General features: G+C 44.2%; 1 protein-coding gene across 2 annotated transcripts in view; it reads left to right on the plus strand.

Annotated features, from left to right (window-relative positions):
- Positions 1 to 8,903: 8,903 nt before the first annotated feature.
- PRELID2 (PRELI domain containing 2) overlaps positions 8,904 to 17,704 on the plus strand; it is a 74,276-nt gene continuing 65,475 nt past the window's right edge. Inside the window, exon 1 of one of the 2 annotated variants that reach the window (XM_023516623.1) lies at positions 8,904 to 8,929. In XM_023516623.1, the coding sequence (XP_023372391.1) occupies positions 8,927 to 8,929 (3 nt within the window). In that variant the 5' untranslated portion in view covers positions 8,904 to 8,926. Of the gene's footprint in view, positions 8,930 to 9,975; positions 10,118 to 17,704 lie in introns of those variants that run through there. The other variant, XM_023516620.1, reaches the window with a different exon arrangement.

Raw genomic sequence — 17,704 nt, forward strand, 5'->3', positions numbered from 1 at the left:
TTTTTTTTTTTTTTTTGGCTGGGGCTGGGTTTGAACCCACCACCTCCAGCATATGGGGTCAGTGCCCTACCCTTTTGAACCCGCCACCCTTAGCATATGGGGCCAGTGCCCTACCCCTTGAGCCACAGGTGCTGCCCAAGCCTCTGAATCTTAAGAGATGTTTGTCCCAGGAATTAGCACTACCAGTTTTTGTATTTTATTTTTTTGTTTGTTTACTTGCCTTCTCTCTTGGACTCCATCTAATCCTAGGAGTACTAGAGGGGTGGTCTGAGATGGTCCATTCTTCTGGCATGCCTGTGTTGATTAATCGCACTTTGGAATTTTGTCATTCATTCCCAGGTCAAGGGCCACCTTTTGCCTCCTTGGTATCATATGCTCTGGTTGATGAATCAATTGTTTAAGATTTGTGCCCAGAAAAATTGGCATTTAAGCTTCCTCTTTTTTCCAGCTCTGAGGTTAGGGAAGCAGCTGTTGATGGATTAGTTAACATCTTATGGGGACTAAGGATGATCTCTCCATTTTTTAACAGTTGTTTAATCGGTTGTCCCAGGGAGATTCTGACAGCATCACTGGAATGTTATTTCATGCAGAACTATAGGCTGGCTTGGCTGCCTGGTCACATATGAAACACAATGACTGTAAAGAAAAGCAGGTCTGTGATGCCTGGTCACACGTAAGGACAATGTTAGGGCATGTGTTGTTATATCCTGGGAATTAACCCTTTAGCTTGCATGCTTACCACCTGTAATGTCTCACCTCTAACTAGGAGAGGGTCCATGTCTTACGGGTGGACTCAGGGAAACCAAATACACATGATCACACGCAGTATCATACGTAGTAGTTGTTCAGATTATTGGGAAACTAAAGCAAGATGGGGAAGCACTTTATTCTGAGGCAATACTGCCATGCCAATTAGAAATGGTCTTATTGATAAGGTCACCCTGCTTGGTGAGCTGACTGAGATGGGAAATTAGAGAGTTGCTTCAGGTTAAAGAAAATTTATATATATATATTTCTAATAGGAAAAGGATTATTCGATACCTTTATGTGACTCTTCTATTTCCGAAGGTATTTCTCTTATGTTCACACTTACCTCTTGAATTTTATTTTCCTAGGATTTCTTTTGTAAGTAACCAATACTACTTCTGACTGGTTTATCCTTTCCTTGGAAACATCAATGTCTTTAATCTGGACATTCTTGTGTGTTCTGGCTTCAAATTGTGCCAGTTTTCTTGCACTGACTTTGACCTGTCAGTTTACATCTTTGCTGAAAAAAATTTGGAGAAACCAGATTCTGCTCCCTTTGGGTGAGTTCTTTAACCTCTCCAGGCCTCAGCTCACTCATCTGTAAACCGTGGGTAACAACGGCCATGGATGTGGTGGGGCTCCACTCATGTCCCTTCTTCAGGGAATCTTCCTACCCCCTCCAAGCTGTGCTCCCTCTGGGACTTGTCTATCCAGTTTCATTACCTCAGTGGGGGCTGTCCAGTGCCAGAGCTTCCTACAGGCCTCCATTGGAACTAAACTTGGGGGACGATTATCTCTCTGCTCAATCCTTTTTTCTTGCTCAGGGATACATGTAGTAACTCCCCAAAGGACCTCCCCGGCCCTGAACATAACTTCTTGTCTTATAGTCTGTTTTCAGGAAACCCAATCTAAGACAAATACCTACCTTTTAAGATTAGTAAAGGTCTTTACATATATATAAAGTATATGTTTACTTTATATATATTTACTTTATATATATGTAAAGTCCTTTGGACACACCTGAATTTGGGAATACACTTATTTGATAATTATCATTATTTTGGGGTGATACCTCATTGATCGATAACATTGCCATTTCAGCCTCTCTCATCAATCAGATGGTTTTTTGAGGAAAAAAGAAACTAACAAGTGGGCCAAGGCAATGTTGTTCAGCTAGTTCTTTGTCCCTCAGCTTACTCTTTCTTTGCACCGGGTTCTTATGATTGCCTTCTTTCCTGCCATTAGGAAAAGCTCAAAGTGTGTTTTTTTCCCTGCTCTTACACTAACTCAATAGCAGTCAACACGGAAGGTTTCAGAACCCCATGATATTAGGGATTTCTCCTCACCAGACACCAGCTGGGTGGTGTCCTCCAATTAATTCTGACATTATCTACCCAGAAACAGCGTCAGATTCCACAGGTTGTGGGCTCACACCCTAAGACTTCCCACCCCCCTTCACATGCAAGTTGCAAGTCTGGGCTTCTGGAATGTCTGACAGATGGGCTTCAATTTGGGGTTCTCACAACCCCTCCTTGTAGGGGGGTTTGATCAATTTGCTAAAACACTTCACAGAACTCAGGGGAACACTTAAGTTTATTGACTTATGAAGGATATTTCAAAGGATAGAAATTAACAGCCAGATGAAGAGATAAGCAGGGTGAGGTCTAGGAAGGTCCCCAGAACAGGAACTTCTCTGTGGGGTGCACCTTCTAAAGTGGGGTGCACCACACTCCCGGTACCTTTCTGTCAGCCTCCACATACCCACCTCTCCGGAAGCCCTGAAACTCTGTCCTGTTGGGCCTTTTATGAAGACTCCATTGGATAGGAAGCATGATCGAGGCATGGACACCCATGTCAAAATGTGATTGGACAAAAAGGGTGTGATTCAGCCTAATAGACGGGGTAGGGAAACGGAGAAAGGCCTGCCCGTCCAGATTCCTCCATGCCCTCCTCCAGGATGAAGGGCAGGGCCTTCTCTGGGAGGGGCTCATGGCCCATAATCAGATTAGAGTCCTGCCTTGGGCAGGTGAAGAAAGTTAGGAGAAAATCAGAGAGAAAAATCCTGTTTCCTGAGGCCTAAAGCATTGCAACATTATAATGAGACCATCTACGTGAGCCAGGAACTGTGGATGAAAACCACATGTCTGTCTCTCAGATACCACACCTGCCCTTTCCGTCCCTCTCCCTCGCTCACCCCAATCCTACGGTACTTCGCCGCTCAGACCTTCTTCCCATAGAACACTATGTGGAGAGGAAAGAACTGGTTACACTTTCTCACCTTGAGGCTTAATTTGTTATTCCTTAGCTTTCGGCTACTCGTCATCTGAAATCCTCTCTGTACTATATACACCTTTGGTTTTATTATTATTATTATCTGCAGTACCACCACAACTGCCCTCCTGTAATTTCTGGCCTTCAGTCTGTTGTGATACCAGTTTTCTAAAATTGGTCTTCCCAGACACGAAGCATTTTAAATAAATGTGTTAAGGCCGGGCGCAGTGGCTCACGCCTATAATCCTAGCACTTGGGAGGCTGAGGCAGGTAGATTGCCTGAGCTCAGGAGTTCGAGACCAACCTGAGCAAGAGTGAGACCTCCCCATCTCTAAAAATAGCCGGGTGTTGTGGTGGGTGTATGTAGTCCTAGCTACTTGGGAAGTTGAGGCAAGAGGATCTCTTGTGCCCAAGAGTTTGAGGTTGCTATGAACTATGATGCCACAGCACTCTACTGAGGGCAACAAAATAAAATTAAATAGATGCATTAAAAATCCATGCCATTAAAAAAAACAAAATCCGTGCCATTAATTGCTACCTGCTATTACAAAGAAAATTTCCTCTTTTGTAGTTACAGTGTGAGGTGAATTGGCCTTAAAGGATGCAATTTTACCAAACAAATAAAATAAATACAAGTTTTTATTGGATTTCCCAACAATGAAGGTGAAGAGGGTAAACACAGAGTTAGAAATATAAATGTGAAAGGCATCTCAACTTTAAAAGGTCTCAGGAGCTAGGTTGAGTCCCAGATGGACAAAAGGCTGAGGACTGAAGGGTCTTTTTTCTTTTGGCATATGAGCTCACAATAGTTAATTTTTTCTTTAACATCACATTAGGTAGGAGCCTCAGTTCAAAGGGAGAAAAAGCTCAAATGGGGCATACAAGGAGATTTATCGAAGGCTCCTGGTGAAACTCAGAGAATCCAAGAAGGAGGTGCAGGAAACAGGGAACTGGTGTGGTGGGTTAATTTGGGTCCTAACCCCCAGTGCCTATGGCCGGGGTCTCATTTGGAAAGAAAGGTTAGCAGATGATCAAGTTAAAATGATGTGTTGGTCTGCTAGGGCTGCCATAACAAAGTACCACAGACAGGGCGGCTTAACCAACAGAGAGTTACTCGTGCAGTTCTGGAGGCTGAAGTCCCAAATGAAGTGTCAGCAGGTTGCTTTCTACTTTGTAGGTGGCCATCTCTCACTTTCACTACGCATGGTCTTCCCTTCATGCCTGTCTGTGTCCTAAAGGCTTCTTTTTCTTCTGTTTTTTTTTTTTTTTTTGAGACTGAGTCTCACTCTGTTGCCCCTGGCTAGAGTGCTGTGTCATCATAGCTCACAGCACCTTCAAACTCCTGGGCTAATCCTCTTTTCTTATGATGGCACCAGTTATAATGGACCCACCAATATGACCTCATTTTATCTTAAATCCTTTTCAAATGTTCTGTTTTTAAATCAAGTCACAGTCCAAGGCACTGGGGGTTAGGACTTTGCCATATGGATTTTGGGGGACACAAATCACCCTGTAACAGTTGAGGTCAGTAGAGCGGCTTTTAATCTAATGATGTTCTCATAAAAATTTGTACACAAAGACAGACGTGCATGGAGAGAGGACATCATAAAGACACAGGGAGAACGCGTACCGTCTACAAACTAAGGAGGCTTGAGGCTATTAGAAGATAGGAGGAAGGCATGGATTCCCCCTCACAGCTCCCAGAAGGGCTCTATCCTGCTAACCATACCTTGATTTCTGAATTCTAGCTGGCAGAGCTGTGAGACAACACACTTCTCTTGTCTTCGCTATCCAGTTTGTGGCACTTCGTTAAAGTTGCCCCAGAAAATGAACATGTCTGGCTTTCTTTCTGTGTACAGTCAGGCGGGCTTTCTGCAGCCCTGGCTCCTCTTTCATCTGTCAGCACACGGTGCCATCTCTACCTTCACGGTGACCCAGAATCTAAACTGCTTACCCCTGTAGTCTCACCACCATCGTCTCCTGTCTGCACTTTGGGAAGAAGGGGGATTCAAACTGTATTTTTTTCCTCCACTGTCAGAAAAGTGGAGAAGTGTAGAGTCCTGCCTTGGGCAGGTGAAAGGAGGGTAAGAGGTCAAAGAGAGAGATTTTGTTTCCTATAGCCTGCTTCTGAGGCCTAAAATGCTCCAACACTGAAGCAAAAAGACTGTAACACGGGCTATGGGAGTTATGAGCCAGGAACTGTGGGTGAAACCCAATTTGTGTATACATCATAATATCGCACCCCCTGATCGATTTCTTTCTTCCCTTTACCTCTCCATAGTCATTTCTCCACACATTGTGATTTTGTTAAAACACAGAGTTGAGATCATGTCTCTCCTCTGCTCAAAACTCTCAATAGATAAAAACATCATTTTCACCATGGCCTAGAAAACCCTACATGACCCTGATCCTTGTTTTCTGCCCTTAGCTCCAAGACTTTGCTCCAGCCACCCTGGCCTCCTCCAAGTTCTCAAGCACACCAGGAGAGCACCTGTCTCAGGGCCTTGCAACTTTCCGTTCTCTGTGCTGGGAACGATCCCTTTCCAAGTACAAGCGTCACATACTCCCTCTCTTCAACTTGAACATCACTTCCTCAGGGAGGTCTTCCATGGTTTTTCTTCTGAAGTCTGACTTTGCCTGTCTCCATGCCACCACTCATCATGCTTCCCCCTCTGTTTTTCTCTGTAGCACCCACACTTACTTACCATATTTATTTTGCTAGGCATTGGGATTTGGTCCACCTTCTAGCGCCTCTGTGACATCTTGGATGGTCCAATGACCTGCAAGCTCCTTACCCTGAATTATTTCCTCTCTGCCTGATTGGAGCTTTTGAACTTCTTTTGACTCACTAAATCAGGCGTCCTCAAACAATGGCCCGTGGGCCACATGCAGCCCACCTAGGACATTTATCCAGCCTGCCAGGTGTTTTTGCCACTGCTGCCTGTCCTGCTTAGCAGCTGACTTGTCCCAGGGCCTGCAGTCTGGCCCTCCAACAGTCTGAGGGACAGTGAACTGGCCCCCTATTTAAAAAGTTTGGGGACCCCTGCACTAAATAATCTCACTCTTAACTAGGGGAAGAAAAGTCTGGACACACCTGAACACACCTGATCTCATCTGACCTTGGAAGTTAAGCAGGGTTGGGCCTCATTCCTATTTGGATGGGAATTGCCTGGAAATATCGGGTGCTGTAGCCTTTACTCCATGGCCATACCATTGACTGTGCCTGATTTCAGAAGTGTGGTTCAATGATGCTGGGGTCCTACTTACCCTGGTATTGAATCTATTTTGAGATTTTACTTTGTTCTCCTTGCAAATTCCTATTTTGTGCCCTGTTCCGATACCTATGTCTCTGTTGCCTTCCTTGACCAGGTCCCTAGCCTGCATCTGAAATTTCAGATTGCTGTAAAGGAATTTGGAGATAATCTTGGCCCACTGGTCATTTTGTTGAAAAGCTGAGGTACAAGGCAAGAAGGAACTTGTTCAAGTTCATACTCTATATTAAGTTCATTCACAAATTTATTCAAAGTACACTATGTGCCAGGTATTTTACTAGGTACAGTGGATAAAGAAGTGTGAATAATGCACAATTACTCCCAGGCTTGAGAACTTCGCAGTCTAATGGAGAATTTATATTACAGACAGTTAAAAGATTACATACAAAATATTAGTAATATAGAAATGGTCAGGATGGGCAGAAGAAGGAACTGAACCAACATGAATGAAGTGTTAAAAGCAGACAGAGGAGTGGGCAAGAAAAGAGGGACAGGATGGACACTTTGTCCACTTAAAACTTGCAGCATTTAAAAAGGCAAATCATTCATTCAACCAAAATGTCCTGGATGTTTACTATGTTCAAACTTTTGTATCTTGCTATGAAGATACAAAAGAATTTGGTATCTTACAAAAGCTCTTTGGTAAGATAGTTGGTGTCTTAAGACCAAATGAGATCACAGACTTCTAAGGTTGGCCAATAACTTTCCAAAGTCAAGTCCCTGACCAGTTAAGCCACCCAATTTCAAAGCAATGGAAATTTGTTTCACAGCTCCTTCTCTCTTTAGGGACACAGCAAGTTAAGAGTACTGTTGTATGAACTGGCAGTGATTCTGAGCCACCAGATTAGAGGCCTCACATTATTGCGAACCCTGGCACATGTTTCACCTTCAGAGTGCTCTGATGTCCTTGGAATGGGCAGGTGATATTTGTTCTTACCAAATCAACCAAGAAGCTCCAATTAGAGCCAGCAGGTGCTGGGTCCTTTAACCTTTCAGGGGACCACCTTGGCCTTTCATGGTCACTTAGTCAGGAGTTGGTAAGCAGCTGTGCAAGGATATCTTATGGAAAAAACTGGTAGTCAGAGTGGAGTGTGGGCACAGGACCCAGTGCCCAGGGCCCATCCTGGCTGGCTGCACATCACACCCAGTTTCCAGCTTCTCTCTGGTAACAGAAGTAGACACAAGAGACCATAAACTCTGCAAGAGAATGATCTCTCCTTTGTGGGCTGCGTAGTTTCCTTTGGGGACTGTTTCTTGTTTTCCTGTAAGGAAGAGTTGGAATATAGCAGAGCTGCTTTGATACCTACATTCAACACATGTAAGAGCTTTGGCATCTCATCCTCTACCGAATTCCTTCCTTCGTATTTCAAGGAAATGCTGCCCATAGCTTTAATAAGGTGGGGATTAAGAATTAATTGTTGGATTTAGCTATGTGGTCTTTGGCGACCTTGACAATGGTAGTTGCAGTGGAGTGGTGGAGGCCAAAGCTAGTTGGAATAGGTTTCAAGAGATCATAGGAAGGTGTTCTGAGGAGCACAAACGGAGCAGAGAACTAGAATACACATGGAGGAAGACATGGGGTTAAGAGTGACTTTTTTAAGATGGAAGAAATCACAATGTACTTATGTGCTGGTTTGAATGTTCCAGTAGAGGCAAAGCTGACGGTGGAGGAAAGAAGGGGGATATTGCTAAAGAGATGTTCTTGAGCAAGAAAGAAGACAGGAACGTTTAGTGATGTGCTAGAGCTGGTGTCCAACACAGCTGTTATCATATATTAAATTATATCAATTTACACCTACATACATTTTATATTTATTTTTTGAGACAGAGTCTCACTTTGCTGCCCTCAGTAGAGTACCACTGCATCACAGCTCCCAGCAACCTCAAACTTTTGGGTTCAAGTGATTTTCTTGCCTCAGCCTTCCAAGTAGCTGGGATTACAGGCACCTGCCACAATGCCTGGCTATTTTTAGAGAGGAGGTCTCTCTCTGGATCACGCTGGTCTCCAACCTGTGAGCTTAAGCAATCCACCTTCCTCGGCCTCCCAAGTGCTGGGATTACAGGCGTGAGTCACCATGCCTGACCTAATACATTATAAGAGTGATAAATATTCACAACTAATCCCTTCCTAATAATATGTTACTACATTTTTCATTCTTATCTTGTGGTTCTTTATGGCCACTGTCTGTGCATGGTGGAAATGGAATGCAAGATGATGGCTGCTCCTGGGCTTCTCTTCCTGACTTCAGTCACTGGATGTCCCTTAGTTACCCATTTGTGTTTAGTGACATCATGCTGATAGCTTTAAACCTGACAGGAGTATTTACACAGCAGAAATCAGGATCTCTTGCAAATCAGGGCCTTGTGTCATTTGTTTTTTAAAGGAGAGCTGTTAAACATTTGCCAGCCCAACTCAGGATTCCGTGGACAAGGATTGGGACCTAAACTAAGTGCTGAAAGTTCACCCACAGGCACAGGAGGGAAGGCTGGGTATTTAGACTGGCGTGTAGATAGATGTGGCAGAGAGACGTTACTCATTTACTAAGTGGAAAAAGAAGCAAGGTAATGAATGACTTAACTGTAAGACTAGGAAAAGGGGCATTGGAGGTTTGAGGTGAACAGAGTAAGGCAGGAGGATGGTGAGTAGATTAGAGAAATTTAGCATTTTAGTAGTGTATTTGACACCATTGAAAATCTCCTGGAGGTTAGTGGTTGTCAATTGAGAAGCGGGTGGATTTCCTCTCCAGCCTTTCACTTGCTGGAGTGAAGCGGGAGGAGAGCTAGATTTCTTCCAGGCTAGGGTGTGGCCAGACCAGGGGCTAGCAAGAGAGACTATAAAATCATAAATGCTGAAGTCACCACTTCAGAGACCTTCTATGTTCATCCCAGCTAAAATTATGCCCTAGGTCCAGTAACTTTAACCAACTATTCTGTTTCTTTTCCTATCTTGCTGATTGGGTTGTTAAATCTGGCTCATCCATCCTGCTGAATCCCCCACCCTGCCCAATGCTTGGGGCACAGTGGGTGCTCAGTAATGTTGAGTAATTTATTGCATAAATCTACTGACCTTCTTACCTCTGTACGGTGGAGCAAAGAACACGCATTCTTTTTGTATCCTTTGGTTCCTCGTTCCATAGTGTTTAAACTTTCATGAGTAAAGGAACTTCCCTACGCAGCTGGATACTCTAAACCACCGTTCTTTGTTTCCTGAGGTCCAAACTCAAGCCTCAGAGCCAGCTGTCCCGCGGTCGGTCGGTGAGTAAAGCTGACCTTTGTCACTCTGGAGTTTACTTGTTAGTACTTTTTTACTCCAGTGCTGGAGACAGCAGTTTAGGACTCAGTCTGTGACTCCAGATGACATAAAAGGACAAGCCCAAGTCCAAGGATCCCAGGGTGTAGCGCCGTGGCTCGCCGGCTGGGAAACTTCTATGGGTGGGCGTGGCCAAGAGGTGACAGCCGCGCCTCCCAGGGCCTGGGGCTGTGACCGCCCAGGGGACGCTCAGGCGGCGCTCCGGGCTTCCCACGCCCTGCACCTCCACCCCCTTCCCCTCCCCGGACATTGGCTGAAGGGGGCGTGGGCGGGGCCAACTGTGTGTTTCTCCCGATGGCCAATAAAGTTCGGAAAGTTTGAAAAAGGGGAGGGAAAAGTGCACGCCCGCGGCTGCGGCTGGGATGCCCGCGGGCCGCGGCCGAGCTGGGGCCGCAGTGCGCTGGGGAAGGCGTGGCGGGCGCGCGGGGCTGCGGCGCGCGGGATGGGGGTCACGGTGGACGTGCGCCAGGTGTACAAGTATCCCTTCGAGCAGGTGGTCGCCAGCTTCCTCCGAAAGGTACCGGGACCCCCGCGGCCCTTCCGGGGCTTGCCTTCTCCCACACCCACTGCCTGCTGCTCTCTTCTTTCTGTCCGCGAGGAAATCCACCCCCCCGCCCCCCCAGCTCTCCCTCCGGCCGCGGGGTTGGCAGTAGGGATGCGTGGGACGAGGGTGGAGGTGGTTTCCTCGAAGTCTCCCCTTCCAGGGTGAGGGGCAGGGCGCCGTGCTTGGCATCACGTCCACAGCCTGCCCCAGCGGAAGAGAGAGGCTTTTAGAAAGTGCCTCCGAGAAACCGAGTTCTCCTCGGAGCCCTGCTGTGGTTGCAGACGGCCGGTGCATCTTTCTAGTTCATTGTCGACCCGTTCCAAGCTAGTGGAGGCCGTCGAAGCCATCGGCCTGGGTTACTGTGCCTCGTCAGTCTACTTACTGCCCCTCTACTTTCTCTTTTTTGTTAGACAGCTGTGGGACTGGGCAGGTTACCTACACTGTCTGTGCCTCAGTTTGGTAGCTTGTAGGATGCGGAAAGTAAGGGTACCAAACTCATAGGGTGGTTGTGAGGATCCAAATGAGATAGATAATTCGTATAAGGTGTTAACACAGCTGTCGACCTAAAGGAAAAAAAAAAAAAACAACCAGACAAAATGAACTTAAGTAGAGGGTTTATTTGGAACAAATTTGAGGATTGCAACCTTGAAGCGTAGATCCAAGTAGCTCTGATTAGCAGCAGTTACAAATGGGTTTTAAAAGGAAAAGCCGAGGCAGTTCCTAAGTTGTTTACCAACAATTTACATTAAAATAACAAGTTTTGACTGGCTCTACATTGTTTTTTGTATTGCGAACTCCAGGCACTGAAGATAATAAGGGAGGCAACAGTTGCCACCAGGGGTGGGAGGGCATGTGAGATGGAAGTCCCCTACTCCTGTCTCTCTGAGACAGACAGTTTGCAGACCTCAGGATACTCACACAGTTCAGACTGCTCTGAGCTATTTTTCTTTTCTCACAAAGTCTGATGTTAGGGGGCAGTGCCTGTGGCTCAAGGAGTAGGGGGCTGGCCCCAAATACCAGGGGTAGCAGGTTCAAGCGTGGCCCTGGCCCAAACTGGAAAAAAATAAAAGGCTGATGTTAGTAAGGGTTCTAAAAGATTGTTGTTTGTATTACTACAACTGATTTCAATACAAACATTGAATCCTGGCCTGAAATACTCAGTGGTCTTCTGCTTTTAGTGATACTGGAATTTCGCTCTTCACTAGGTCCTTGGTCTTAGGGATTCGAAGAATGAACCCACGGACCACAGATCAGTGGTAAGATAGGACTTTTATTAGAAGTTAGAAAGGAATACAGAAAAAGTAAAAAGCACCAGAGCTTCTGGAAGGGGGAAAGAACTGAAGGACTCTCCACGTGGGCTCTTTTATCTAGGGTGTTAGGTCTAGAGGATTATACTTGGCTGGTAGTTGGTAGGTGAAAATGAGTGCATTACAAATGAATGAAGGTAGTTATCACGTCCTTTACAGTCTTTGTCCCTGAGAAGGGATTAGGGTGTGTGCTCCTACCCAAGGTGGAACCACTCAAAAAACCATCACAGGCTGCTTTGTTTATGATGGAAATGGGGGTCTGACTTCTGAGCTCCCCTGGGCCTAGAGAATGGGGGACTCCCTCTCTAGCCCTGAGTGGTGGGATCCTGTATCTCCTGTAAATGGAAGATTTCTTTGAAAAGTCAAGATCACCCGGACCTAAGAGGTGGTACTTGTGGACTCTGGAGTGGCTTTTTGTTTGGTTAGTTCTATGAGTGACCTTGGCCATGGGTCTTCTTTCCAGGCTTTCCTTTCTGCATCTGTAAGATGAGGGTATTGTCTCAGAAGCTCGTAAATTCTCTTTCAGCATTCATATTCTTAAGCAGGATTTGCAAAAGTTGCAATTTGGCTTGGGCAGCAGCCACTGGATATTGAACTTGGTATGGTATGCAAGCTGGAAGCCCAGCCAAGCGAGCTGGGGGAAATGAAGGGTATTTGTTAAATGGAAAGGCCTGGCCACCATAAGAGGCAGTGACACAGTGGAGTGAGAAGGGCACTAGTTAATGTGGTGTTGCTATGGAGGCCTTTTTCAGAGGGAACGTCAGTTTGTTGATACTGTTCATTGATTTTCAGTATCTAGAATAGTGCCTAGCATCTTCTAGAGATTTGAAAATCTGATGAATGAATAAATGATGAAATAATGAATTATGGATCTGATGTAGTGTTTTGCCTCAGGCCAGGTTTCTGTGCCCAAAGAAGTAAGTCAATACCCCATTTTTTGTTAGGATAGGCACACTGGTGTATAGAGTCCATAATGCAACTGCTCTTTTGGAAAGTCTGGATTGTCATCAGCATGAGGCTGTCCTTGCCTTTTCAGAACTTACAGGGCACTCTATCTAGGTCTCACTGACTTTCTACAGTGTTAGATGGTTACTTTTGTATGTGCCTTGTTCCTCCATTGGACTAAGCTTTTTTTTATTTTTGAAACATAGTCTCATTTTGTTGCCCTTGGTGGAGTGCTGTGGTGTCATAGCTCAAACTTCTGGACTCAAGTGATTCTCTTGCCTCAGCCTCCCCAAGTAGCTGGGACTACAGGTACTGCCAGAACGCCTGGCTATTTTTAGAGATGGGGGTCTCACTCTTGCTCAGGCAGGTCTTGAATCAGTGAGCTTAGGCAATCCACCCACCTTGACCTTCCAGAGTGCTAGGATTACAGGCCTGAGCCACCATGCCTGGCCTTTTTCTTTTTTTGAGACAGAGTCTTACTTTGTTGCCCTCAGTAGAGTGCTCTGGCATCATAGCTCACAGTAACCTCAAACTCTTGGGCTCAAGTGATCCTCTTGCCTCAGCCTCCCAAGTAGCTGGGACTACAGGCATCTACCACTGTGCCTGGCTATTCTTTTTAAAGATGGGGTCTTGCTCTTGCTCAGGCTGGTCTTGAACTTCTGAGTTCAATCTATCTACCTACCTCGGCCTCCTAGCGTGCTCAGGTTATAGATGTGAGCTACCGTGCCTGGCCTCTAAGCTTTTTGAAGGCTGGACTTATTTCAGCAGAAACCCACAGGACATTGCCAAGCTCTTTTTATAGAATACTCAGCATATGTCAGCTTTAAATGATAGCTGGTAAATGCTTTTTTTTTTTTTTTCATTCATTCTGTTACAGATATTTACCTTTGGTATGCTAGGGCTCTGTGCTAGGTGCTAGAAAAATAGGGCACCACAGGCAGACCCTCTTCTCAGGACCTGATGGTCTTTAGTGGGTGAGACTGACACTAATAAATGATGAACATGTGAACATGTAATGCCCATTGATGATATGTACTTACACAGGAAAATACAGGGAGGCCTGTTGAAGTCCAAGAGGGTGGTCTTTAGGAAAGGTTTCCCTGAAGAAGGGGCATTTGTGAAGTGATGGATGACATATGAATGGGAATTTCCTAGACAAGCCAGGTGTGTGTGGCATGTGCACACTTGTGTGTGTGGCGTGCGTGTGCTTACCATACTGGATCATGTTTACTCCTCCCAGGAGCATGAGGAAGAAGTTATGATTGACTTTCTTTGTACAGTATGGAGAAACTGAGGATTGAGAAGTCTAAGCATCTTGTTCACATTCTCACAGCTAGCAGGTAGGAGAGCCAGGGTTTCAATGCATCTGAATCCAAAGCCCACACCCTTAGCCACCAGGCTGTGCTGCATTGCACGTAATAGGCACTCAGATGATTATTGAGGAAGTAAAATTTCAGAATCAACTATGTTGTAATCAACTTCAAGTTATCTGTGGCTATGTAGCAAATCACTCCAAAACTTAGTGGCTTAAACCAGTGGCAGGGTTTTAATTCCTATGATTCTGTGAGCTAAGCTCATCTGGTTGGTCTTTGTGTGCCCTGTGGTATAGCTGAGGTCACTTACATAGCTGCATTCTGCTAGAATCTGGAATAATTTTTTTTTTTGAGACAGAGCCTCAAATTGTCGCCCTGGGTAGAGTGCCGTGGTGTCACAGCTCACACCAACCTCCAACTCCTGGGCTCAAGCGAGTCTCTTGCCTCTGCCTCCCAAGTAGCTAGGACTACAGGCGCCCACCACAACACATGGCTATTTTTTGGTAGCAGCCATCATTGTTGTTTAGTGGGCCTGGGCTGGATTCGAACCCGCTACCTCAGGTGTATGTGGCTGGCGCCTTAGCTGCTTGAGCCACAGGTGCCGAGCCAGAATCTGGCATAATTTTTATAAAATACTTAACACAGGACCTGGCATATAGTTCTGAATAAGAACTTAGGAAGATATTTTGGAAGATAAGAATGGTGAAAGGAGAAGCAAACATTTGCAGACTGAAGGTCTAGCAAGGACGGTGTTAACATCGTGGACGATACTGTATTTCTTTTCTTTATGTTAACATCGTGAACGATACAGTATTTCTTTTCTTTCTATTCACTCACAAAGCAAAGCATCAGAGATTCTCTGAGAGGATCTGTATGACTGTAAGCTGTCAATAAATCCATTTTCTGGGCAAATTTTTACTTTTTATTTATTATTTAAAGCCATGAAGTGGAAGGTAGTAGACCTGGATTCTGATCATTGTCCTTTCACTGTTGGTTGGGGTGGCCACAGGAGACAGTATTCACTGTCCTATGTTGCACTGTCCTTGTGCAAATTAGAAAAGGCATCCTTTAGGGGGTCTGCCCCTTGAGCTCACAGTACATAGGGCTAGTGGAAAATAAATGGGGTTATTTATGCAAATTAGAAAAAGATGCATTTTCGTCTAGGTTGATGTAGCCCTTGGCCCATTTGCCTACTTGACTGGGATGCCTTGTGCAGTGAGCAACATACACAACTGTATAAGACAGCCCTAGTCTTTCACCTGTGAAATGGTAATGCTGTCTACGTCACCTGCCTCCCAGGGTTTGTGGAAACATCAAATGTGTCCCAGTTTGAAAAGCTGTTTTATAAGCCTAAGGTAGTAAGAATTATCTTTTTGGCAAAATATTTGTCTTTTAGTCTCTCTCTCTCTATGTATATATGCATATATATATATTTTAGAGGAAGCATTTGTCAGAAGGCACAATCATATAAGGATCTCTGGGATGCATTTAATTTGATTTTGCACAATGGTTATGTTTGATGGTGCTTTAGCACTGAGGAAGTTTTATTTTAAATTGAATCTTCTGATCTATGGATTTTGGTATGTAAGGACTTGCCTTCTAAGTTACAGTATACTACTATTTTTAAAACCTGAAGAATGTTTGCTCTTCTTACATCTGCCTGTTGGATACCACAGGCAAAATATTAGCTGCATGCTTTCAAAGCTAAGTGGCACCTTGAAAACAAACAACATAATACTCTTTGTTTGTGGAAAATAGTGTTTCTCAATAAACTCTTCTTGGAGGAGTGCTATGAAAATCAAAATGGTTTATTCATTGGATGCTAACCTGTGTGTACTTTCCAAGAACTATAGAGTCAACTATGGAGGGTATTCTGGTTTCTCCTTTTGTATGACTTAGCTTTTGAAAAAGCTCTCCTCACTTACAGCTGTTTCCTTCCTTCTATGTACCATTATCTACAAGGAGAACACAAGTTGTACAGGTGCGTGTGGCAGTGTGGGAGACAGGTCTTCCTTAGACACTTGCCTTTTAAGAGCTGGATTTAGAAGGAACTTAAATTTCATCTACTTAAAACTTAAAGTCGTTAAAAAGGACCAGAGAGCCGCTGTGTTGACTGGATTTTCTTGTTTATATTTGAATGAGGCCAGGGAAGTTAAGGTTCTCTTACCCTAGAGTTGTTCAGGTTCTTTTCTTTCCATGCTATAGGCAGAGAGTCATTGGGAACGGAGTGTGAGCATGCGTGTAATGACTTTTGTCATTTGTTTCTCATGTATCACAGGTACAAAGAGATCCAGGAATGTAGTACGTGCTCAGGACCTTTGTTGAAAGAATGAATGAAATACAGTCTGCTGGGGGTAAGCCCTTTGTCGTTTCAGACTGAATCAGCATTGAGTTCAGGAACATGTCCTTACTTTGGTTACTGTAATAAAATGGACAGATTAAAATAATTTCTTCACTTCAACAGACTGACCCTGGCTGTTATTTATTCTGGCTGGGAACCTGATGTGCTGAATGAAATGGTTTGAGTGTTTACCCTTAAGCTCATAAATGCGATTTATGAATGAATATTTCCATTTAGAGTAGAAAGTTGATTGGGTAATTAATAATGTTTCCGTTTCGGATCCTATCTTTTCTCCCTTGCAAATCTGACACGTAATGTGTGTGGAACATTTCTCCCTGCCGAGCTCCAGAAACATCTGGGGTGAACCTGTATTTCTAAAATAAATGATTTGATCAACCATAGGCCTAGTTTAACATAATGGAAATGCTGTACTAGTATTTCTTCACTTTTATCTTCCTGTCTCCAGTTCTACTAGAAGATTAGGCATGGCATGAAGAATGGAGCAGACATGCAGAGCATGGGCTCCGACCTCAGATGGGGCGGGGAGACGGGGAAGGACTGCTCCAGCCCGGTGAGGTTGGACAGGTCAGTTCATTTTTCTGTGCCTCAGGTTCCTCATCTGCAAAATCAAAATAATAATCACTCTCTTCTAGAGTAGTTGGAGAAGTCAAGTTGGATAACGCATACTGTTGCATATAATGTACCTAGCTTAATGTCAGCACACAATAGGTGCTTTTAATCCAGCTCTTAAATTTAAAAGTACTTGTTGAATAGTGATGAAGATGCTGATGATAATAATTTATTGCATTTATTCCATGAGCCTGAAGATAAAGAGATGAGAGAAGTATTCTGTAGAAATCTTTAATAATTTGGAGTAGTTAAGGGGAGAGTAAGCATGAATAAAGGTACACATTTGAATTATAATATTTTCTAAATGCCATTTAAATAACTTTAAATTATACTTAGAAACTTATCTAGTGGAGATTGTAGCTTAATCAGTGTATACAGATAGGAGTTTTTTAAGTATCCAAGTACTAATAATTATACATTAATTATATGTCTACTAACTAATAGACATTCATTATGAGTCTGTGCATTGCTTTGTCCTGGGAGATGTATGGATAAATAAAATGTGGTCTTGTCCTCAAAGAGCTCATTGTCAAAGGGGATAGAGAGAAATTTATAAATTTTTGTGATAAAGGCTTTCTCAGGGGCATATAACAGACATACAGAATGGCGCAATAGTCATATTTTAATTACAAATCTATGAAAGACTTTTAAATACTTAGAATCAGTTTGTTGTCTTTTTTTTTTTAAGTTAAATACTCTCTCGTACTCTTCCCAGTGCCGCCCTGTCCCTAATGCTAGTGTGGAGGGAAGTGTCAGGGAGTCCTTGTCTCTTTTCTTTCTTTCTTTCTTTTTTTTTTTTTTTTGAGACAGTCTCACTCTGCTGCTCAGGCTAGAGTGCAGTGGCATCATCACAGCTCGCTGCAACCTCAAACTACTGGGCTATGTAGCGTACTGTGTGCCACCACATCCAGCTGATTTTTTCTATGCTTGGTAGAAATGGGGTCTTGCTCAGCTCATCTCAAACTCTTTGCTCGCAAGTGATCGTCCCGCCTCAGCCTCCCAGAGTATGAGGATTACAGGTATG

Source organism: Otolemur garnettii, unplaced genomic scaffold, assembly GCF_000181295.1.
Source record: "Otolemur garnettii isolate 467f Iridium unplaced genomic scaffold, OtoGar3 scaffold00003, whole genome shotgun sequence".
Lineage (NCBI taxonomy): Eukaryota > Metazoa > Chordata > Mammalia > Primates > Galagidae > Otolemur > Otolemur garnettii.